General features: G+C 40.5%; 1 protein-coding gene across 3 annotated transcripts; it reads left to right on the top strand.

Annotated features, from left to right (window-relative positions):
• The first annotated feature begins 472 nt into the window (after positions 1 to 472).
• On the top strand, positions 473 to 21239 carry prc1b (protein regulator of cytokinesis 1b). 3 transcript variants are annotated; one of them, XM_039795105.1, is made up of 15 exons: positions 473 to 614; positions 856 to 988; positions 3168 to 3290; positions 4638 to 4871; positions 5819 to 5989; positions 6946 to 7095; positions 7218 to 7365; positions 9459 to 9595; positions 12346 to 12441; positions 13538 to 13684; positions 14925 to 15035; positions 15151 to 15264; positions 16991 to 17173; positions 17502 to 17536; positions 20915 to 21239. In XM_039795105.1, the coding sequence occupies exons 1-15, from the start codon at positions 604 to 606 to the stop codon at positions 20961 to 20963; spliced, it is 1842 nt and encodes a 613-aa protein (XP_039651039.1). In that variant the 5' UTR covers positions 473 to 603; the 3' UTR covers positions 20964 to 21239. The 3 variants fall into 3 exon arrangements, with proteins under 3 accessions (XP_039651039.1, XP_039651041.1, XP_039651040.1); XM_039795107.1 differs by lacking the exon at positions 17502 to 17536 and having other exon boundaries at positions 16991 to 17096; XM_039795106.1 differs by lacking the exon at positions 17502 to 17536.
• Positions 21240 to 25283: the final 4044 nt, after the last annotated feature.

Genomic DNA, 25283 nt, shown 5'->3' with positions numbered 1-25283 from the left:
ATGCAGCAGGAATATTTATCCAGAAAACACTGACGGGGGACATTTTACTGAACAATGAGTACTTTTGCTTTTCGTACTTTTAAGTACATTTTGCTGGTAGTATTTTTACTTTAGTAAGGTTTTAAGACTTTTACTTGTAGTGGAGTTTTTTTTCACTTTGTGGTTGTGGTATTTTTTCTTAAGTAAAGTATCTGAATACTTCTTCTATCTCTGGTCTGCTGTAAATTCTTCAGTCTAAAATTATCAACAGCACCGTTGTTAGGTTGTTACGTTACATGAAGTGTCAAACTGCTGCTGAACATCACCACACCCTCTATGGCACTAGTGTGTTTGTTTTTATTCATGAGTTGTCCGGCGATTGGCAGTTAACTCTTATTACAAACTGCTGAACCGCCCGGCAGTCGGCATTGGTTTGACACAGCAAGCGCTTCCGCAGAACGAGCCAATCAGAGAGCAGAACGCCACTGAACGCATATTTTAAACTGTGTACAAACGGACCAGACTGACATCAGGCAGGAGAGGCGACGCTTCGCTACTCAAGTTTGACTAGTGTTGGTTATTTTAAACTGTTCACCGATAAACACAAGATATTGGAATTTAACAATGAGAAGGAGGTAAGCACACAAACTATTTTTTTTCAGTCAGGAGTCAGTTTGTTTAACGTAAAATAATAGATATTAGCTAAATGAGATAGCAGGTGGCTAACGTTAACTGATGATCAACGTCGGTTAGCTCGATCGGATAGGTGAATTCTGTGTGTGGTTTAAATGTCACCGTTGGTGTCATTGAAACGTTGTATTGATAACCGAGTTGAGCATGCTTCCCTGTCTCTGTCTGTGTCCCCTGTCCCTGTAGCGAGGTGCTCGCAGCAGAGGCTGTGTCCTGCCTGAATAAAGCGCTGTGCCACCTGAAGGACATCTGGGAGGAAATCGGTATCCCCGAGGACCAGAGACTGCAGAGAACTAATGTTGTCAAGAACCACATTAAGGTGAGACGTCGAGTTCCACATGGGACACACAGCAGCACGTCTGTAAAGTCGTTAAGATGTCGTCAATGGTACATCTGATGCTTCAAAATCAGAATCAGGGTTGTTGCCAAGTAGCTAAGTAACTTATTTACAAAGAAAATGCATCGCGATCTGTGGGATTATTAACCGGTTTCGACAGAGGAGGAGGGGGGGGGGGGCTCATCAGGTTATCAGTAAACAAAGTAGAGCTTTTAATTTTGGGTTGCAATGACTTTGCCTTACTGTTTTGGTGAGATAAAAATAAAAGCACTACAAAGTCAAGAAACATAAATATAGAATTAGAAAAAAAATACTATACAAATATGCACAATATATCTGTTTTCAGATGGAAGGGCTGTACAGGGTTGTGCAGGGATGTTCAGAAATATTGATATACAGAACTATATATGTTTAGATCCTAACAGATACTGGACTTATTAGGCTGATATTCATATCCTGATAATGAAAAAGTGGGACCAAGATAAATGCACTGATTGGGACTATATATATATATATATATATATATATATATATATATATATATATATAAGGTAAGTTTCCAGGTAACCTCAAATGCATATTTGTCACTTCTGTACTGCCGTTTATCAGCTGTTCCATACACTGATACCAGAGTAACCATGATGGACTAAAATGTATTAATCAGACTCTAATATTCATCCTTTATATACGGTATGTGAGATTTATCTTAGTAATGTCCATTCATAACTAATGAAAAGAGCCCAATCTTCTGTCAAATGATACATTCGGGTTATGAAATTTTTAGTTTTGTTTTTTATTCCCTGAGCCTCCAAAGTATGGGCATTCATGTGATCAGCATGAGGACTTATGGCATTGATTCATCACACAGATGTGGTGTATGGATGATTCATCCATTAACCACAAGTGCATAAGTTTGTCTTTGCAGTACAGCCACGGCTGGCTACTTCCATTTAAATATTTACTGTTGCATTTACTAGCCAATGCTGGATGAAGAATGCTGATGATATCCAACTTTCTGTGCAAGATTGCCCTTCTTTTGAGATTTGCAAAAACATGATTTCACTTGAAGAAACAGTGTGACAACGAGGAAGTCTACAAACTGGTGGAGAGAAAAAAACAGTTAAACAAAGATGTAGTAATAATTAGCGCTGCAAAGATTCATCCATTAGTTGCCAACTATTAATCGCCAACTGTTTTGATAACCAATCAATTGGTTAATGAAAAAAGTAAGCTTCTTAAATGTGAGTTATTTTCTAGTGTATTCTCGCCTCTGACAGTAAACTGAATATCTTTGAGTTGGGGACAAAACAAAGACATCTGAGGACGTCATCTTGGGCTTTGGGAAACACTGATCCACATTTCTTGACATTGTATAGACCAAACAACTAATCACTCGAGACAATAATCGACAGATTAATCGACTATGGAAATAATCGTTAGTTGCAGCCCTAGTAATCATGTTATACAACAATTAGTCTGGCTTTGCCAGACCATCCACGCTGCGGAGCGGAGGAGGGTCTGGCTAGTCCACACAGCACTCCAGGGTGGGAGAAAAACGTGCTCTGGTTTATTGGCATTTCTTTAAACCAATCACAATCATCAGGGGCGGCGCTCAGCTCCGCACAGAGCCGCTGTAAAAAAGTTGTGCGGGAGAAAACTCAGAACAGATAGTCTAGCTAGCTGTCTGGATTTACCCTGCAGAGATCTGAGGAGAAGCTAACCATAGTCCTCAGAAATCCACCGGAGTTTAGAACGCCAACACAAAGAAAGAGGAAGAAAACGGACATCGGTGAAAATACACTCATCCGGCAGAATTTCCTGCGTCACCGGAGCAATCCCAGAAGTGGAACGTCGAGGATATAGACCATACAACAATAAACGTTTTGATGTTTTCATCTCCTGGAGTTCAGTTTTCAGACAGAAGTAGGCTGTATTAATAAACTACTACAGGCCCAAATGAAGCAGCATTTTTAGACAAATTATGTGACCGCACCAAGGACTCAACAAGTAAACTCCAAACTAGATGTATAGTGGGATTGGAAATGAATAAAAAATAAATAAAATAAAAAACTCTATCAATATTAGCCAAAATAATGAGATACTGATAATTATTAATCTGTCTGCAAAATGCTGATTTGATTTTATTGTCTTTGTCCGCCAGAGCTTACTAGATATGATGATCAATGAAGAGGAATCTCTGAAAAAGAGGCTCATAACCAGCATTCAGAAATGCAAGGCAGAAATGGATACCCTCTACCTGGAACTTCAGCTGAACGTGTTTGAGGTATACAACATCTCCAGTGTTAAAAAACACATCACCTTTTTGTTTTTACAGCTAGCTGCTAACACTGTGATCCATGCAAATGTTTCTATTATTGGGCTAATTCACAATCTTGACCCGCTTACTCACTACGTTTTCATTTTGTTCTGATAGGATTTAGAATTTGAGTTAATATAAAATGGCTCTCAGTCATTTGAGTTATTAGTTGGTTGATGACAAATCGTAGGGGTGTTGAAATTAATCATTGCATCACTTTCTCTGTAGTCTACTGTTAGCTAGCTGCCGTAAATGTAGGCTACTTTTTAAAATGCCATATTTTCCCTCCTGGGCTCACCAAAACGGACGTAAAAGCAAATTAACCATTCACTGCACGTGATCGCTAGTAAACATATTACATCTTCATTACATCTACATGTCATTTTTCAGTTTTTCAAGAATCTGTTTAGGAATCGGAATAGTTTGAAAAGTACCGGTTTGGCATCGGAATCGTAAAAATCCAAACGATATCCAACCCTAATAATCGGTTACGGCCTACTAATGTTGCTTGTTGATTTTCCGGTCACTGCTTTTAAAAAAATAAATAAATAAATTGTCTGCTGAGTTCATACTCCGCTACATTCAGAGAGTGTTAAGAGCAGATACAATAAATATATATCATGACTGCTTGAATTTGTTGAAGATAAACGTGTAGTCATTTATTATAATAATAATAATAATAATATTATTATTATTATTATTATTATTATTAAAGGTACTCTAAGCGATGTCACACATTTTTTTTAGGCTACAACATTTTTTTGTCACATACAGTAAACCTCTCCTCACTATCTGCGAGCTGCCGGTCCCCTAAACCCACTGTAAACAGTCTTTTCGGTCTCTGTAGACACCCCAGGCTCCGCACACGCCAACAAAAACAAAGTGGTCCAACCTGGACCATGCAAACATAGACAAACCGTGTTCCAGTGTTCAGCCAATAACGGACAAAAGAAAAAGAGCGACATCCAGCGGCACCGGAGCTATGCCCTCAATGAATCGCCCAAAATCCCAAAGTGGCCTCCAGGGGTACTTGAGGGGGTTGCAGGGGGTCCTGATCAAAAGGGGGAATCATTTATTTTTACTATAATTCCATCCATAAGTATCAGATTGAAGTAATGTATGACTACTTTGGTCATGGGTTTTTGTTTTTTTTACACTGTCTGTAATAAAACATTTAAAAAGCGAAAATCGTATGCAATGGGGGTATGTGGCCTAATTTGTGTCAGTTTAGGGGTCCTTGATGTAAAAATGTTTGGGAAACCACTGATACGGACGATGGAATCGTGAACTTGTTATCTTTCTCTGCGTGTTCAGGAGGAGACTGGCATCACCATGCTCCAGCAGGAGAAGAACATCCGCACACAGGTGGAGGCTCTGATGAAGGAGAAGACTCGGCGGATGCAGCAGCTGAAGTCTCTGCTGGATCAGGACCAGGACCTGTGCGACATCCTGTGCTCCATGCCGTACGGCATCGCCCCAGACTCTGTTCCCACACCGGAACAGCTGGAGAGCCTCAGCCAGCACATCGCCAACCAGAACGCAGAGAAGGTGGGAGCGCGCTTTGTTAACCTCTGCATTCTGTTCGGTTATTCTTGTCTCCACGTCAAAGGAGAAGTGTTTGTCACCCTCTCGGGAGCTGTCCCGTCTACCTTCCTCAAAAAAATTATCCATTTTGGGCCGCTTGGACTGTAATCGCATCGTTTTAGGACATCTGACAAAAATAAAACTTGGAATTTTGCTGCTACTGAGAGTTATCTTAACTCGATTGCGCCAAAATCTGTTGTCACATTGGGTGATGATTTTAAAATGTTGACTTCTGAATTTATTTATTTGACATATTACAAAAAAGAAGATATTGGTTTTAATATTAAAAATCCATATCATTTAGGGCTGTCCAATTGTCGTTAGGAGCCAAAATCAAAACTAAAACTTGATTATTTTAGTTTTGATTTCAGCTCCTAACGATCACAAAAACAATGTTTATTTTTCTTTTTTTCTTTTTGATTTATTACTTGTTTTCAAACACTGAAAGTGCACTACAACAGTTGATCCTATTTTGTGTGTATTATCTAATACTATTTAAACATTTGTGTGTGTGTATATATATATATATATATATATATATATATATATATATATATTTATTATTTATTTATTTATTTCAAGGGGAATTCAAAAAGTTCAACGGGAAAAGTATTAAGGGACATTTCACAGTTCAAGGGGTTTTCCCTGTTGGTTTAAAGGTTTCACTATTTTAAGTTCAATAAATGCAACATCTTTCCAAAAGTCAATGAGAAATTGTGTTAAATAACTGATTCCGATATTGACCAAAATAATTGTGATCATGATGATTTATTTATTTATTTTTTTTGTCCATAATGTAGCAGCCCTAACATCGGTCATATATATCAACAAATAGCAGGCCACTACAAAGGATCAGCAAAACCGAAACCGTTGTCATAACCACAGAATCTAATCGGCTCTGGTGGTTTCAGGCCCGGCGACATGCTGAGTTCATGGACCTCAAAAAGCAGATCACCGTGTACATGGCGGAGCTGGAGCACATCCCCGAGAGCAGCTTTGAGAAGGACGTCGTCTGCGAGGACGAGGACCATTTCTGCCTTTCGAGAGACAATATCACGTCACTCAAACTGCTCGTTTGTCAGGTAAGATCTATAATGGAGGTCTTCAACGGGGCGGTCCTCAGAGTTACTGCAGGGGGGCCCCCAATAGAGATGGCCCGATACCATTTTTTTTTTTTGCTTCCCGATACAGATTCCGATACTTGAACTTGGGTATCGCTCGATACCGAGTACCGATCCGATACCAGTGCGTCATATATTTATTTATATATAACAACTGTATACTACTATCATATATCATATATATATCTCTCTCACAAACTAACTAACTCACTAACTAACTAACTGCTTGAATGTGTTGATGAAAACCATGTGTAGCAATATATAATAATCAGTCCCTCCAGAAAAACGCGTTTATGCGATCGCATAATTCAATGCATAATCAGCCAAAGTCTGCATATTTATGCAGGGGGCTGCATTATTTTCAAATACGCCACGCTTTCGCCGCATAAGTTGCAGATTTCATAATTGCAAAAAAGTAACGTATATCTTTGCAGAAAGTTGAAAAATGTTGCGTTTACTTCACACAGGAGCAGCCATTTCCCCCTGTTGCCATGGGAACGTTATAAAGTGATGTAATTATGCGACGTGAACATCATCGAAAAGCAGCGTGTTGGGGGGAATCACTTTTTTTTCTCTCTCTCTCTTTTTCATCAAATCGCAGTTTTTGCAAGTTCCCGCAATTTCATTGCATAAATATCCCGCATATTCCATCGCTTTTTTTTTACGAAAACGTGCCGCATAATCAAGGATTTTTGCCCGCAACAATCACAAAAAACTCAGCATTTTTCTGGAAGGACTGAATAATATTGAGACGCATCGTGATGTCGAATAGATTGGAATCGCTGACAGGATAATCGTAATCCAATTGAACCGTGAGACCAATGAAGGTTCACACCCCTAATCTCCACGTACCCGCGTACGTAACAACGTCGATTTTAACGCAGAAGCATAAATTGGCCTTCGTGTTGACCCTGCAGCTGGAGGAACGCAAGGCGGAGAACGAGGCGGTGTGTGAGGCTCACCGAGAGAAGATCCAGCGGTTGTGGGACAGACTGCAGGTTCCCCAGGAAGAGAGGGAGGCCTTCAACGACCACATGGTCGCATCCAGGAAGAGCAACCTGCAAGCGGTGAGAAGATTCGACCGGGACTTCCCAGTTCATCCATTTTTTTTATATTTATTTATTTTTCTCTGTCGGTGTCCGTACTGTGGCTGCTATTTTCAGTTTACACTTTATTTTTTCTTCCTCAGTTACAAGCAGAAGTTCAGCGTCTAGAGGAGCTCAAACTGCTGAACATCCGCCACGTCACCGACGCCATCCGCTCCGAGATCGCCGTGTTTTGGGAGAAGTGCTTCTTCAGCGGTGACCAGCGGCAGGCCTTCGCTCCGTATTTTAGCGGTGGGTTCTCTTGTTTGACATCTTAAGCCTGGTTCACACGGGACGGTTTTAAAATTGTCGGCTGATTTTCCAATCCTGAGAGACCCCCCACACACGGTCATAAAATATCACGGGTCTAACGCCGCCTTCACACTGGCAGTTGAAATCATCTCCGATACGGCTTCGAAACGACCGGAAGTCATTCATTTCCTGTGGAGATTCGCAGACCGCATGGCGAATGGGTCCGGACGAGTGCGGTGCGAAAAAAATCGTGTCAGTTGGTCATCCGGATGCGTTCAAAAAATTTAACTCTTGCGAAAAGCTACGGACGGTTCCTATCCGACAGAAGTTAGCGTTGCTATGGTACTGATAAACAAACCTGCTAATGCTAACTGGTTAGCTAGCAACAGACGTCTAACTATTGACATTATACCGCTATATATCACATTTAACCGAGGTGACATGTCAGCGTCCTGGGCAACTTTTCTCCACGCAGCAGCCTTTCTATTTATAGCTGTATAAGAGAGGTCAGAGAGAATCGGACATTCAGACACTTATCAGTCCTTCTAGTCTCTCCGCCATTTTTGTAAATCGCTTCTGAAGATTTTCAACGGTGTAGTACGACGTCCGCTGGGGGCGTAGTGCGTATTACGGAGCTGATTTCAACCGCCAGTGTGAAGGCGCCGTAACAGTTTTGGTGGTACAGTGTGCGGTGCGCAGCACACGGCAAAATCTACACATCACACACGAACCGATTTGACTCCCGAGCATTCTCAGGTCAGACGGGAAATCTCGCAAAATCCCTCGAGATCAAACGTGACTTCAGAGTAAACAATCATTGCGGACGAAGAGGATGCAGTGGCGATAGTTTGTAGTGTGTTTTTAACCGAAAAGAAACGTTATCAAAAGAAAAGGCGATGGTCAAAGAAGACAACGCGAGCATGGTCTATACTTGCTACATCATGATATGGAGGGGATTTGTTTTTTTTCTCATAGAAATGTCGTTAGGTATTACACAGATTAATAAACGTTCATATATTCGTTTCCATGTACTCTGGTGGACTGCAGTTGTGGATGTAGTTATGCCCATCGACTTTATTTATTTTACACAGGCTGCGTGCTCGTTTGTCCCCGGGGGACGCCACACACGAGGAGAAATCGGGCCAAATAAATGCAACATGTTGGATATCCCCGATTTGAGATCGGAGCGGTCCCGACGTCCTTCCGAGCAGACGAGAGCAGTCTTAACACACCACGCACGGCAGGAATATCTGATCAGATTATTTTACGATAATCGGAGCATCCTTAAGATTGTCGGGAGGGGTGAATCGGGGCTAAAATCGGCCTAATTATCCTGCCGGCTGTACCAGGCTTTAGGCAATCTTAATACATTTTTTTTTAATCTGCCGGCGTGTGTTTTACATCATAACAGAGCTGAAGATCTTTGCCCGAACCCTAATTTCTATCATTTTACACGGGCTCGGGCCGGCCTCGGGCTTGCGCTCCGGGTTGCGCGGTAAATGAGCGGTCAGGTGATGCGTTTCGATTAGCGCGTAAATGGATGCTGAGGAGGTGAAACGGAGGCTGGCCTCTGGAGGACTTATTTTATTTCTTTGCTCCAACTTCCAATGGCCTACAGCCGACGTTAATCATGGATAAATTATGTTAAATTTGTTTTTTAAATGACTCATTCTTGAAAAAAGGCAAAAGAGCTGTGTGCATGCACACATTTGAATAATGTCGGGCTGTAAACGGGTTTGGGCTTTTAAAAAGCTGTCAGTCAAAATGTACTTGTCAGGCTCGGGCCGAATTCTGTCGGGCTCGGGCCTTGCCGGGCATAACGTTTAACGCCCGATTACAGCTGTAGTGTGTAGGCGGCTTTATAGCAACAAAAGACATTCGCGGCTGCTTTTTGGAACCTAAACGCTGCCAGCGTCTTCTTCTTTTTTTTTTTTTTTTAAGCTACAGAAGCACCCTAGTCAACTTTTTCTTGTCAAGAAAGAAGGCGAGTGTGATCATGGCCTTAGATGTCTTAAATCGAATGATACTGGAGTTTCGATACAAAACAATAGTGCTAAGACTTTAATTGACTTTTTATTTTTATTTTTTTTAAGAGGATTTTACTGAAGAGCTGTTGAGTCTGCATGATGCGGAGATCCAGCGCTTGAAGCAGCATCACGAGCATCACAAAGAGCTTTTTGATGGCGTCCAGCAGTGGGAGGACAGCTGGAGACTCTTCCTCGAGCTAGAGGTGAGTACGCTCCGAGTAGACCAACCCAGACTCTCCATCCATCTGAAGGCGCGCTAGTGGGACTAAACCAGAGCCGATTAGGTTGTACCGATAATGGTCGGCTACAATTTCTCAATTCAAAAATACCTTTTGTGCAAATGGGATAAATTACAAGATCAAGTGACGTTGGATGAGATGGACTTTATTAATCCCACACTGGGGAAATTGTTACAGCTGCTCAAAAGAAAAAGCACATCAGAATGTGCGTGTGAATTAAGTGTGAAGAAGACAAATACACATCAAATAGACATAGGAAATATGTACAAAAATATAAGAGTAGGATGATGACATGCAGCCGTAATCTGAATTCTTTTGAAACTCCATGTTACATCCAATTGGTCAATAACCAGATTTAGTGTGAAGAGATATTTTTTAATATATAAACATTTTTTATATATATTTTTTATATATATATAAAGGTGATGCACAAAAACCTTACAATAAACATATGAATAAGGCTGGGCGATATGGAGAAAATCAAATGTCACAATATTTTTGCCCAAATACCTCAATATTGAACGATATTGTAGTGTTGACTATTCGTGCTTTCGCAAAATATTTACACAATGAGATTTTTGATAAATAATCATCAGTAATGTGGACATAACGTCAAAGTGGGTAAAGGCAAATAATAGAACAGTTACAACAGTCTGGTAAGTTCAGAAAATGACACTCAATCACTTTACTGTAAAGCAGCCTTTAAAGCCAGGAGAAGACACGACTTATGTCACATTACGATATCCAAAATCTAATGGTGTAGACACACCTAGCCGACAGCCGACCGTTGACAGAAACCCCCGTCGATATGATCACTCGCGTCCCAGAGGTCCAAAAAACTGCCACAGAACAGACCAAAGAGACGAGAGGAGACGAGACGTAATACATCTCTATAACAGCAGGCGGCGCTAATCTGTATTGTTGCCCAAGAAATGAAAACCGGCAGCTGATTGGACGAACGCGCCACATTGGTTTGCTTTCTCCAGAAATTCAAAGCCAGACTGTCATGGCGGCTCGTTCAGAATACGATCTCATATTGGACTAAAATAGTTCACTGAAAAATGTTTCTGAAAACCTTTTAAGCGAGAAACAGGCCGTGCAGTTGCTGAATCTGTCTTCATTTCAGATCAGCAAAGGTCAGTTTAAAAGATTTTGGTCAGATTTTGAGAGAGACTAGTCACCTCGTCCTGCTCGTCATTTCCGGGAGAGTCCTGACTGCCCTGCCGCCGACCGAACATGTCAGGTCGGCCAAAATGAACGCCGACAGCCCCCAGACGGACGACGGCACGGGACACACCGAACAGATTTGAGTCACTGACCTCGCCAGACTGTCCAACGGCCGATAATCGGCCTGCTGTGTCAGCGCCATAAGACGATATCTAGTCTCATATCACGATATCGATATAATATCGATATATTGCCCAGCTCTACATATGAACACAAAAAAAGTAATGTGCAGTATTTCGTCACTGTGCGGCTGTAAATAAATTCTACAAGCAGCCTGTGGTTCAGTTGAGGAAACTGACTTATTAATGTTCCGCTTTTCACTTTATTACAGGATGACATTTATTTTGTTTAATTTCAGTCCGTGTAGATGAATTTATTCCAGAAACACTGGTGTACATTTCAGTCTTTGTTATTCAGATGTGCCCACCTTTTAAAAAAAAAAACCAACCACATCATTACACCCCTGAATGTATTTGATTGATCTGGTAACGCTGCTGCATGTTAGGGCTATGACTTTTCCCCAAAAAACATATTCAAAGTTTGTTTGTTTATTAATATTTGAATATATTTGAATATTTATTAATAATATTTTGACCATTAAATGCCTTCAGTTTAAAAAAAAATTAAAAGTCAGACCCTGGATTAAACACAAACAGTGTGCTTTCGACAGGAAGTTTGGAGCGTTCACCGTAGCCTACGTAAGTGGTCTGATGTTTATACTCGTGTGCTGGTGTGTGCGTCGAGCCAGTGTGTGTGGGCGGTGTTGCCAATTTAGCAACTTTTTTTCACAAAAGCGACTAGCGACAAATCTGGCGACTTTCTGTAGAAAAGACAGCGACTTTCTGTAAAATAAAAGAGTCGCCGGTATTGTCCAGCGAGCACGCGAGGTATTTCTCTCCTGTGGCCGCCGAAACAGTCCCCTTTCTCTTCTGTTGTGTGACTGAGGAGCAGCCCCCCCCGCCCCCCCCCTCTGTGCTCTCTCCTCATGTGCAGCAGCACTGAGCAGCAGGTAGGAAGGGGAGAAGGGACAGGGTGCGGCGCCCTTGTAGGTAGGAGAGACAGCGGAACGCGACGGGAGAAAGATGCCGCTGATCTGGTCTGGCCCTGGCCTGGTCCTGGTCCTGGTCCTGGCCCTGGGCGAGCCAGCCTTCTTTGAGAATTAGGGGGGAATGCACCGCTACCGAGCCACGGCCGAGAGACGTGCGTCGCCGCGACGTGTAGTTACATTTTGAAATGCGTGAAAAAGCCTCGGAATCTGAACTGAAAACAACGTTTACAAGCAAACTCATTTACAAAAAATAATGCCCATAACAGGTTCGAATATTAAGGGCTGGCTAATATTTGTTTGAATATCATTATATATATATTTTTTTTTTATATTCGAATGATATTCGAATAACGAAGTTCGGAGTCAAAGCCCTACTGCATGTTAAATAATGGTTTTATTAAAGTCCTAATCTGTCTATCTCATCTTTGTCACTCCCAAGAAAAAGGCCACAGATCCGACACGATTCACCAACCGAGGAGGGAATCTTTTGAAAGAGGAGAAACAGAGGTCTGAGCTGCATAAAAGCCTGCCTAAGGTAAGACATTAAGGCCACGTATCCTTTTCTAAACCACGTGTGTCCGAGTCCGGCCCCTTGCAGATTTAGATCGAACCCGTATAGATCAATTTAGGTTCACAATAGATTCTGGCCCACCTAGTTGCGCGCCAAACCAAAAACATGGGGAAATGTTTTTCAGACTGCAATTACGCGACAGAATTTGGCAGATTTGCCGACTCTGAGACTCCGAAATTCCCACAGAAGCAGAGAGTCTTCGTATTTAGGCTGTGAGTAGAGACGGTTATTCTATGATGGCTAAGAAACTTTTTTTCTGACTTTTGGAGGGCTTTATGTCGACAAGAAGCGCCACAAATGTCTGAAAAAGAGACAAATTATTAAAAACAAAAATGACGAAAAAGGCTAAAATAATGTAGGAAAAAAAGCTACGTGCAGTAACAAAGATATCTGACTTTTTCTTTTTTTCTATTTTGTGTTTATTTTGATCTTTTCACTTCAGTACAATCACAATATTTCCAGTTGACATAGCGCTCATTACGATCACAAAGTGTTCACAATTACTTGCTGTTTTAAGTATAACTTGTACTCTAGATTTGTTCGATTGTTTCAAAATGTAATTTCTTTTCCTCTTTTACAATTTTTTATAAATAAATAAAATAAAATAGGAAGAGAGAAAAAAAAAAAAAAGGGCAGAATAATAAAAATGGAAACTATATACATCCAGGGAAAGAACATGTGTCTTAGTTAAACTCAATCTTTGACAACCTCAGATGGCTCAATATATTCTCAAATGACTTACGAGAAGGATTATTACCTACACATACAAACATGTATTATTATCCTATACATTAATCTTGATCTATATAAGTATAGGAGCATAATCTGATCTTCTTTCTGATACATATGCAACCCAGTTCCTCCATTTTTTCAGAAAAACATCTTTCTTTAAGTTGATATCTGACTTTTTCAATGAAACAAAAACATGTCAATAAACTTTACATGTCTGGCCCTTTAGTGAGGTTGAGTTTGGCACCCCTGTTCTAAACTGAACATATCTTGTAACAATTCTTAAGCATTTGACAGTAACTCAACGTCATGTGTATGTGTTTTCTTTAAGCTGGAAAAGAAATTAAAAGCCCAGATTGACGCGTGGGAGAGCGAACAGGATCGAGAGTTTCTCGTCAACGGCCAGAAGTTTCTGCAGTACGTGGAGGAACAGTGGGAGCTGCACCGGATAGAGAAAGAGAAGGAGAAACAAGAGAGGGTAACCAAGCTGCCGGGTTGTATTCTAGGCTCTATGTCTGCTGGGAAATGTGTCGACACTTGTAACCATTCCCAATTTTTGCTGTACTATTAATTGCCTCGGAAATAATTGCGATCAACAACATAATTGTTTCTTTCAGTCAAATATTTAAAATGATTTATTTATGTATCGCTTTTTCAAACAAATACAGTTTTGTAGGGAGTTTTGAATAAATCCCAGGATACATCTTTTGTTGTGTATCACTGGCATGTGACCCAGATAATGTAACGCAGGTACAGCCTATGAAGTAAACAACGCCTCTTTATTATCATCACGGTATCGGCAGGGTTTTAAAAACTCTAAAATTTCAAAATCTAAATTTTAGGCCTTAAAAAGTCTCTTAAATTAGCTGAAGAATTGTGTTCTAGGTCTAAAATAATTTTAAACGGGTCTTAATTTTCTCATTGAAATGCTCCTGCAGCACTTTACAATGTTTATTATTATTATTATTATTTTTTTTTTTTTTTGTATTCTGTGGTGTTGTAGTTCTTTCTTCTCTACTCCAAATATAGTTTGCTGTATTACGGCTACAAATGAGACGAACATGCAACTTATATTGCTGCCGAGTGCAAAGCTGCGCGAGTCTCTTTCGGATCAGATTTGATCCTCCCAGCTATGGGGAAGTTTAGAGATGTATCCGGACTCTGACATCCCCGTTTTTTGTTTGTTCTTTTAACTCCAAGTCTTCCAGAGTCACAGCCGAAGCCGATTCCAAAGACCGCTGTTCGCCAGCAGCCATCTTCTTTGTTTTCAAGTTGCATGGAATTCATGCGGAACCGTCGCAACTCTGCCGTCATTGTGTTAAGCCCCGCCCACCGACTCTATACACGATGCGATTGGCCTGACTAGAGTTTGGTTTTTCCAGCTCGCAAGCCAACGGAGAGTTGCTAGACTGACCCTGGCTGCAAATTACATTTGCTGCCGCTAGGGTGCGTCTAGATTTCTAGGCTACTTAAAGGTCTTAAAATGTTTAAACTTTGTGACTTGGTGAAACCTGCAGAAACCCTGTAACATAAAACATTGAATTTATTTCTTAAATGAACAGGCAATTACCATCAACAGCCATACCCCTTAGGACCTTGGCTAATTACACAGAGAAACGGCGAAATAATAATTATAATAATAATAATATTTGCAATTAGACTACCATGTAATAATTGTTACAGGCCTATTTACACTTCTCTTTTCAAACTCTTAACAGCATCTGAAGAAGAGCAAACAGACGGAGGAGGACATGCTGTACGGAACCGCAGTACGGACCCCCACCAAACGCAGACTCGTCACCGCTACTACCCCCAATAAATCCCGGAAGGTGGTAAACCCGCTTCACGTTCATGGCTACGCTGTCCCTTCTTGCTCTGCTGCACGTTCAGTAGTCGTCTTGCTTTGTGTCGCCACTAACCCGCTCCCTCTGCCCCTCTCATCAGTTTAACGCCACTTCCAGCATTTCCAGCGCCACGCCCAACAGCACCAGTCGCTCGGTCTTTGGTGGAACCGTCTGTCGCTCCCCTGTGCCCCGCCCACCTCTCTCAGCAAACAAGGTTGGTTTCATTTTCAAGACGGAAGAGCACACGTGACGTCAAACCGGAAGAGAAATTAACAGGAAGCAGAAGAAAAGCCCCGGCACTTAAAGTGCTCATATTATGCTTTTTGGCTTTTTCCCTTTCCTTTATTGTGTTATATATCTTTTTTGTGCACGTTATAGGTTTAGAAAGTGAAAAAGCCCAAAGTCCCCCCCAAAAGGGACTTACCATCTCCAACAGAAAACACTGTTCACAAACTGCTCCAAACAGCTCTATTGTAGTCCAGCCTTTACTAAAGAGACAAACATGGTCACTTTGTAACACACGTTATAATGCTCGCCTAGCTGCTAGCGTGGCACGCCCTCATACTCTGCTTCTGACTGGCTAGTAGTCCTTACCTAGGTACTGTCAGGGTACGCCCTCATATTCTGCTTCTGACTGGCTAGTAGTCCTTACCTAGGTACTGTCAGGGCACACCCTCATACTCTGCTTCTGACTGGCTAGTAGTCCTTACCTAGGTACTGTCAGGGCACGCCCTCATACTCTGCTTCTGACTGGCTAGTAGTCCTTACCTAGATACTGCGCATGTGCGACTCCCAACAAAGATGGAACAGAAGTGAGATGTCTCACTCTGTAGCTAAAACAGAGAGCTCAACACACAGGGTGAAAAGAGGAGCTGCAGCAATGTGCTGTACAACAACAATATGGTGTTTTTTGAAAATAAAACCATGTAAACCTATTCTGATATAACCTCTAAATCCAATTATCAACCTGAAAATGAGCATAATATGAGCACTTTAAGTTTAAACGTTCTAGAAAACAACATTTTGATGAAATGGGGTCACATTAAGTCAGATGGACAACTGCTCAGTCCAGTGTTTTCCCTAGCTTTGTGGAACACTAAGTTGCACGTATTTGGCGGATGGTTTAGGCGTCCTTCCTCAAGAAAATTTTATGTTTTTCAATTTAAAAAAAAAGAAGTAATTTCCTCATACATTTTGGGGGGGAGGGGGTTGTGGGGTTTTGCATTTCTTTGTAGTCGTGTTGTCTCTTTTTGGTCATTTGTGTTTTCTTTGAGGTTGTTTTGGGTCTCTCTGGTCATTTGGCGTATCTTTGTAGTCTTTTTGTGTCCCTATGTGGTAGTTTTGCATCACTTTTTCCACATTACTTTGACTTTTACTTTGTTATTATCACCATATCTGTGTCTGAAACGTTGGAAAAGCTAGAGCAGATAATAAATAAATAACACTCAAAACGCGTAAAGACAAAACTTGCCAAAGAAGTCAGACTACATTCATTAGATCTGAGAAAAGTCTTTTTAGTTACATTCATTGGGCTCAGGTGCTGCCCAAAACCACTCGGGTGCTGCACCTAAACCTTATGACAGGGAAAACCCTGCAGTCAGAATGATAAACTAACTTATAATATTCAGTTTTTCTGCTCTGTACTTAAAAATGACCTATTTGCACAGATTTCTACAAATAAAGATACCTTGGAGTATTCATTACTTCAGTCAGTGTTGTTTTTACTTCAAATGTCTGCTGAATGTGATTCCGTGACTATGCTGAATACTATGCTTACTCTAAATCCTCCATTCATTCTGACCATTTCAAACCTGGATTGGGATTGTTCCCTTCTTCCTTCCTCCATTTCTTTTTCCCATTTAACTCCGATCTCTGTGTTGTACAAGAGGGTAGTTGGCGCCACATGTCTGATGGGATTCTCTCCTGCCGTGTGTCTCCAGGGTCCAGCAGCACGTATGCCAGCTTGCGGCGGGAAACCCCCCAACCCACGCCTGCAAGGCTGCAACAAGGAGAACGAGGCCCAGCTGAAGGAGAGCCCTCTGAGTGGTGCGTTGCTGACCCCCGCTAGTCCACAGCGTAACTTCAGCATAGCCTCTGTTGCCAGCACATATTCAGAGTTTGTGGTAATTGACACTTTTGTCTCTAATCTATTTTCTCTGCTGCTTCTTCCTCATTTCTGTGCAATATTAACACATTTAAAGCAACACTAGAGAACTTTTCCCGCTGCGTTCCCCCTACAGGTTGGAAGCGGAATTGTCCATTACATTACATTGTCCAGTTCATTCGAACTACAGATCCGCTACCCGATCTGGCAAACTTGCATAATGTAATGAAATGGACAATTCCGCTTCCAACCTGTAGGGGGACAGAAGCGGGAAAAGTTCTCTAGTGTTGCTTTAAGAGTTTTGTAGAGGATGGACAAATGCTAATGATGTAAAATTTATATTTTAGAGGGACTTGGTCAACACTGAATCGGTTCAATCAAGGTGTGTTTTGGAATCCTAAAACCTGCTGTAATTCTGACTAATCCCTCTTTTACGCAGTAATCGCATGTCTCTAGTCAAAGGGAAACCCTTTGAGAGCAACATAACGTGCTTCTTTAGCTTAAGCTTTTAGCTTTAATATGCACACTTAACATTCAGACTGACCTCTGCCCTGCGTTAAAACACACAGGGGGCTATGTTCTCTTCAGGTACCGTGGAAGTCCGGTTTGAGTAACGGAAAGATGACTTTAAGGGCTTCTCAGATCCCAAAACCATTAGACACGATTTTGCGTGAAAATGCTTATGACAAGTCTTTTTTTATATATATATTTATATAAGATTATTTTTATTGGCATTTCCACCTTTTTAATGATAGGACAGCTCAGACATGAAAGGGGGGAGAGAGAGGGGGAAGACATGCAGGAAACTGTCACAGGTTGGACTCGAACCCTGAACCTTCTGCGTCGAGGACTAAACCTCTAAATATGTGTGCCGGCTCTACCAACTGAGCTAACCGGCCACATCGTGACGAGTTTTAAGCCTGGAACCAAGCCGACCAGCTACAAGATGATTCGTGACCATAAAACGTTTTGATTCAGCACAAAAGAATATTTATAAAATGGAAAAAGACTGGTACAAGTGTACATAAATCATCATAGACTTCAATGATAGAAGCTTACTAGCCGTGGTAAGTGTAGTGCATCTCTTTTACTTCACAAATAAAACATGTTTTATTTTTATTTATTTTTTTAAACCGGTTGATTTCATCCGAACTTGTGGCTTCTATAGGGGGCATCGACCGTCGTTTCACAATCTCGTAGCTTGTGGTAACTCTACCTTGGATGGTTTAGACATTATAGCTCATAATTGCAAACTTTCACTTCCGGAACCACACTGTCTTGTCAATTTGATTGGACAACAAGCTACCTTGGCGGATGATGTTGTGCTGTGTCGTGGCAAAAGTTGAGCCAGGTTCAACTTTTTTGCCGAAGCGTTGGCACGCAAAGAGATCACTGCCTTTTCCTGCTCACTGCTGCACAGACGGGCTGGCCTCAGTCAAATGTATTAGAGGGCATTTTGTATACACAGGGCTTAAGTCGGTCTGAACGCAGTCTTACCCCACAACCGCTGACACTCCCACAGCCTTCACAGCTCTGACACATCGTTGCTCCTACTGTACATCTCAGTCTGTCTAGACTCCTTTTCTGCACACCTGTTTTTCAGTCCTCTTTCTCATGTCCGTTTTGTTGGAATAAAAATGTTTTATTTTTAACCTGTAGAGCTGCACTCACAACCTACTGTGACCTGTGTTGAGAAAAAACTCAGGAGCAGGTCAACTCGTTTCACATACGTGAAGAAGAGCCGGGAGACCTTCATGAATTACACAGAAGCATTTAATGAACGCTCAATTGAGGAAAGAATTTAGGCTGTAAGGAAAAGTTTAACCACAATGTGGTGTTGTGCCGTCCCAACTCTCTGAAGTCCCTGGGCCCTAATTAATGATCTAGGCGTGAAGCGCCTGGCGCAGGTGCGTTTAGGGCATGTAGGAATCCACTTTTGCTAGTTTAACGTCGGAAAAAAGGATCTGTGCGCCAGGCGCATGGTTCAAAAGGGTTGTACTTAGTGTCTTAATTAAAGCAACACTATGTAAATTTTAGCCCTACAGGTTGTCTCATTGGAACTACACCTCGTGTCGGGTAGCGTGGGTTGTTTGTCCAATGAGACAAACTGTAGGGCTAAAAGTTACATAGTGTTGCTGTAATTCAGAGGTGTGTTTTGGGCGTAACATGCAATAAACCAATCCGTGTCATCTCCCATTCCCTTTAAAAGCCAGGCGCGTTTGTACCTTGGCACATTGCTATCATGATGTCGGATTTGCTAAGCAGGAAGGAGATTTTCAGGAGAAGAAACTGAGCTACAGTAGCAGTATGCCAAGAATGCACCTGAACACACCTCCCTGTAAAACCAGCACGTCCATGGGCGTACAGATGGGCGCAGGTGCATTTGCTATTTAAACAATGTGGGCGCTGGACGGGAAATTGACAACTGCGTTTGTCTTAATCTAGCAAGGACACTTGCGCCGGGCTTTGCGCTGCGCTGGTTGCAAGATAGAGCCCCCTGTCTTCCTGTCGGTGTATTTGAACTTCTGCTGGAGGCTTTAAGTGTACCTGAACCTTCAATGTAAAGATATTGCGGGCGCCCAAATATCTCGGCACAGACCAAATGTGTTCACTTCCTCCATGACCTTGGCAGGATGAGACGGCACGGTCTTATCGTGCAGCGGTTAACTCCTCCCGTCTTAGAACTCCTCTGCCTGGAAAGGTTATGAGGTTATGTTGGACACTGACGCTGTATATGTATTAAATGGCTACACGAAAACTTAGTAACCCAGTACTTGATACTTTATAGCGCTTCTGCAGTGAAAAGCTCGTCATGGGTATGAGTTTAAAACCGTATCAGTCCGTCTGGGTCTTCTCTATATTTCACACTAACGGCCTTCACAGTGTGTCATTCCAAAATGATGATTCCACCTTTAATTGACAGGACAGCTAGGTGAAAAAGGGGGAGAGAGAGAGAAGGGGAACACATGCAGGAAATTGTCACAGGTCAGACTCGAACCCTGGACCTCTGCGACGAGGCATAAACCTCTCAGTATATGTGCGCCTACTCTACCCACTGTACCAACCCGGCCACGACATTATTTTTTAAATCTAGATTGAAAACTCACCTCTACTCATTATACCACAGCCAACCATAACACACCGTCCTTTCTGCATCCTTCACAAACAAAACCCTTTTCACTGGTTGTCTTATGTTGCTGGTTTATTATTACTGCTGTAATGCTGTTCAGTTGTTTTGTTGCTGTCTGTTATTTCTGTGTTTCTTTTTTAATTGTAAAGTGCACTGAGAACATGTTTAATGTTGATTTTACACTTTAAAGCTTTAGTGCGTAACTTTTTTTTTATAATAATGAACGTCCGTTAAATTCAAGCCGTTGCCAAATGAGTTGCTACAAAGCTAATTAAGACTATCGGCTCCACACAACTCTCTCTGGATTTCTCAGTAGGACTGTTTTTAGAGAATGGTGTCGTGACGTTCGCACTCAGAAGCTCGAATGACGATAATTACCTTTTGAAGAGTCCATGTTTTTTGTAATCCTCATTGTCCTCCTTGGTTACTAGCAACTGCGTGGAGGAAGGTTGTGGGGGTGCGCAATCACTGAAGGCTTGTATCATGTGGACACGCCGACAGTTCGTTTGTCATTAATTAGAATTCCTCACGGGGAGACAGAAACTACGCACTATAGCTTTAAAATAAAATTTTTATAGATTGATTACGTACGAGGATTCAGCCTTACCGGCTGCTTTTCTGTCTCCACAGCGAGACCTGTCCAAGGCCTCTGACGCCAAGATCCAGCACAACATCCTGAACTCCACCACCACCAACCTTTGACCTCTCCACTCTGACTGCGTCAGCTAGCGTAGTCTTTCAATGAAGTTCTGATTTCCCTCCCGAAAAAAGGATCACTGCCTTTCACTACTATCAGCTTTTATATGTAAATGAATGTAATAATATATATATATATATATATATAAGTGTTAAGTCGGTGACAAACAAGGACTGTGTTGTCCGTTGCGGAGTGTGTTGTCGTCAGCGGTCTGTCACTGTCTGCAGAGGAAATAAATGTTTGTATAAGTTAAACTAACACTACTTTGGCTCTCTAAATTTTGCTCATTTTATTGATATTTTAAAGGGTAACTACAGTTTTTTTTTTTTTTTTTTCTCAACCTTATTTTCCTATGTTTCGGTGTCTAAGTGACTGATGGGAACAATAATTTTTGACATCGGTCCAGTATTAAGCGAGATCGCTGCAGTCGGCAGCGATGAAACAAGCTACAATGTAAGTTAATAGAGCAATTGTCCAGCTTGTATTTACCTTCACAAAAGTGCTCGTTCTGCAGCTGACAGGCTCAGATTAATATTCTAAGTGTCTGACAACATTATGGAAAGGATCCCTTCAGAGATAGACCTTTAAAACCTCTTTGAGACCTTTCTGTTTAACCAGGAACAGCTCTGAAGTCGCTAGCGCTAAACCCACCAGACTCCATTTAAAAAAGCAATAATTTTAGTGTGTCTAGAGCCAACATATGTTCACATGTAAATCTGTAAACTAGTGTTTTATTTCAACCAGAAGTAGAGTTGTGATGGTTAAAAGACGATCCAAAACTGCTTTACATAGTTTTATGTCAGTTTGAATGAAGTGTATTTTACAATGCTAAAATTACTGTTTATTTACATGGAGTCTGGTGGGTTTAGTGAACGCAATTTTGTGGATGATTTTATGTTTAAAAAAAAAAAAAAAGGATCTTACTCTTTAACAGAAAGATCAACCTACTTAGAAATCCTTTCCATAATGTTGTCAGTCCTATTTAGAATAATAATCTGAGTCTGTCAGCGGCAAAACAAGCACTTTTGTGAAGGTAAATACAAGCTGGACAATTGCCCTATTTACTTACATTGTAGCTTGTTTCTCCGCTGCCGACTGCAGCGATCTCTCTTAATACTGGACCGATGTCAAAGATTGTTGTTCCCATCAGTCACTTAGACACAAAAACATAGGAAAATAGAGAGCCAGGTTAAAAAGAAAAAAAAAACAGTAGTTGCCCTTCAACACACGTCTGCATCTTGTACTGCACATTCTTTTTTAAAGAATTTTTAGCTTTCTGATGTTATGCATTCCTGGGTTACAGGCCAATTGTATTATGAATACTTTGCACTTTTTTTTAGAAAATGTATCGCAGCGCGTTGTGTAAATTTACACACATGCACCACACACACTGTTCCATACAAATCAGTTTTTACCCGTGTATGTATTTGTGTATATATTTCTGTATCCACTGTTCTCTTCGTAGAAATTCCTGTTTGACACATATGTTGTTTAAACAGGCCGTTAAGATTAAGACTGTTAGTTAAAGTACGCCATATATTGATGCTGCACAAAGGTTTAAATATAGTTAAATCATAATTCAATACACTATCATGGCTGATTTGGAAAAGCTCGTCAAAATGTAATAAATTCATTTTCACTTGAAAAGCACCGGCTGATTTTATTTTATTTTTTTAAGATAATTTTCCTTTTTCTTTTTAAATGTATAAATATACATATTCTAGTCTCAAGCTTGTGTTCAACAAAACATCCAAATTCGAATATTCTCACATAAATTAAACTTAGGGCTGAAATTCTGATCGGTTATCAACGTATTTTTCCCATGACGATAATTTTTATAAAACTAAAAGGTGACTTTTTTTTCACAAGACCTTTTTATTTCAAGCAATAAATAGCCATAATAGTTCCCGCTTTCTGTTTCCTTCAATTATTTTAAAATCCCATAAATGAGCACTTTTGAATTAGAAAAAATATCTCACCTTCGATATTTGAGCCTATTGACCGTACAAACCTCACCAATGAGCTATTGGGAAGGGAAAAAAAGAATCTTTTTAAATTTTTATTCATTTATCGTTCTCGAGGTAAAATGTGCAATGAATCGTGATTTTTGATTTTAGTTAATACCGTGCAGCCCTAGTTAAACTTATCACAAAGTATTAGCAAATGCAGTCAGTGGAATGTAAATAATTGCACACGCTACGATCACGGTCTCCAAAGATATGAGAGCAATTCAGCGTCGTCAACATATCAGCTGTGTTTGAAGTTTGTCAGCTGTGAAAGAATCAGAGTCATCTGTTGACTCAACAGCAGATTACACACTCAATCCTGCTGGTGTTTTATCTCTTGTTTACGTCTTCAACAACAAAAGGGTAACACTTTACTTGAAGGTATCTACATAAGAGTGACATGACACTGTCATGTGTTCATGACAGTATGACATATGAGCTCTAACCATAACTTGTCATGACAAAAACCGAATGACACTGAAAGAAGCGTTATGTCATAAACGTTTATGACTTGTTTATGACTCGTTCAGGACGGTGTCATGTCACTCTTATGTAGATACCTTCAAGTAAAGTGTAACCGATTATTGACTTCCTTTTTATCAGTGGTGGAATGTAACTAAGTACATTTACTCCAGTACTGTACTTAAGTACAAATGTTGAGGTACTTGTACTTTACTTGAGATTTTTCTTTTCATGCGGCTTTCTACTTCTACTCCGCTACATTTCAGGGGGAAGTATTGTACTTTTTACTCTGCTACATTCTTCTGACAAATTAGGATTTTTGCACACAAAACACATGTAGTTTTTAAAATATGACAAAGTATCTTTAAACCTTGAATGCTATTTTATTATAAATGAAACTATCCAACAATATAACGGCCTCCAAGTCCAGCTGAAAGGGTTAGCCCATTAAACTGTTTGGATTGTTTCCAGTTTTTAAAATGGGAGGATTTTTTACATTGAGTACTTTTATTTTTAATACTTTAAGTGTATTTTCCTGATGATACTTGTGATGATACTTTTACTTAAGTAATATTTTCAATGCAGGACTTATACTTGTAACAGAGTATTTTTACAGTATTGTATTAGTATTTTTACTTAAGTAAAAGATCTAAATTCTTCTTCCACCACTGCCTTTTAAACAAGTATTTTAGGCTCATCTGTGGCCAAGAGAGAAGAAATCAATACAAAGTGAGAGATGGGATTACAAATTGTTTTCAGTGGATTGATGTCTCTCACCTTTGTGTCAGCAGATTCCCTGTGATTGAAGGTCTACAGGTACCCATTGCACTGTGATTATATGCCTTGTATATGCAAACTAAGTACTAACTGATTAGTGATCCGATTAAAGAAATAGATCACCCCCAGAATGATCATTTGTGCAACTATTTACCGAGTAACGGACAACATTCTCAAATCGAGCAGCAGATCAAACATCAGCTGATGTTACCTGACTTTCTTTCAGTGGGCTTCATGTTGTTGTGATAAGAACCGGACATCTCTGGCTTCTGTCATTGTCGTCTAACCGGCTGCCAGACCAGCCTTCAGTCCACAATGTCATTTAACACACCAGGCCACAAGGTTTTTGATATCTAGTACTTAAACTGCTTGTAGAATTTGAGAACCTCATTGTTTAAAAAAAAAAAAAAAAAATCTCTTTTTTTTTTTTTTTTTTTTTAGCATTCATCAACAACATGAATAACATTGTAATCTACAGAGTGAAGTTTTGCAAGGGTTTAAAGCTACATAAATCGATTTGGGAGCACTAGGGGCCATAAAAAACAGTCTTTTACTTGATTTTTAAAAATCCATATTTTGCACTTGTCTTTTTGATGCTTATTTCCACCTTCTCTTTTTTTAATCTTCCTCCTGTCGACATATATTGTAACTTGTGTTTTGAAAAATAAAAGTTACTTTGCGGTTTGTTTGCTTGCTTACAATTAGGTGTATAAGGTCCATGTCAGATTAAAAGTTAATGTTAACATGTTTATTTTAAAGTGCAGGACAGCAAGATTATTGGATTTTGTAGATGGAAAGTAGCCATGCCAAATCTGGTACAGAGCATGTCTTTTTGTATCTTTTGAATGATTGTTTTTTTGTGTGGACATTGGCCAGAAATAAATAAATAATGAAATAAAACTTGCAACAAATTGATTGACAATCAAGCTATCACAGAGAACTAATGGCTGTGATTTGATGCCAAATTGCTTGCATGGTGCCTTTTTTTTGGCTTTCAAATTGTACGGAGGTCACAGATTTTATTCTTTAGTATAGAACTATAGAATAGTATAGAGGT

This window comes from Perca fluviatilis, chromosome 3, assembly GCF_010015445.1.
Source record: "Perca fluviatilis chromosome 3, GENO_Pfluv_1.0, whole genome shotgun sequence".
Classification (NCBI taxonomy): domain Eukaryota; kingdom Metazoa; phylum Chordata; class Actinopteri; order Perciformes; family Percidae; genus Perca; species Perca fluviatilis.
Note: the sequence above shows the minus strand (reverse complement) of the source record. Positions and strands in the feature narration are given on the sequence as shown.

Coding starts and splice junctions, on each gene's coding strand:
- prc1b (XM_039795105.1), top strand. Junction 7,096..7,217: donor GGAAGAGCAACCTGCAAGCG/GTGAGAAGATTC, acceptor TTTCTTCCTCAG/TTACAAGCAGAAGTTCAGCG. Junction 15,265..16,990: donor CACCTCTCTCAGCAAACAAG/GTTGGTTTCATT, acceptor GTGTGTCTCCAG/GGTCCAGCAGCACGTATGCC.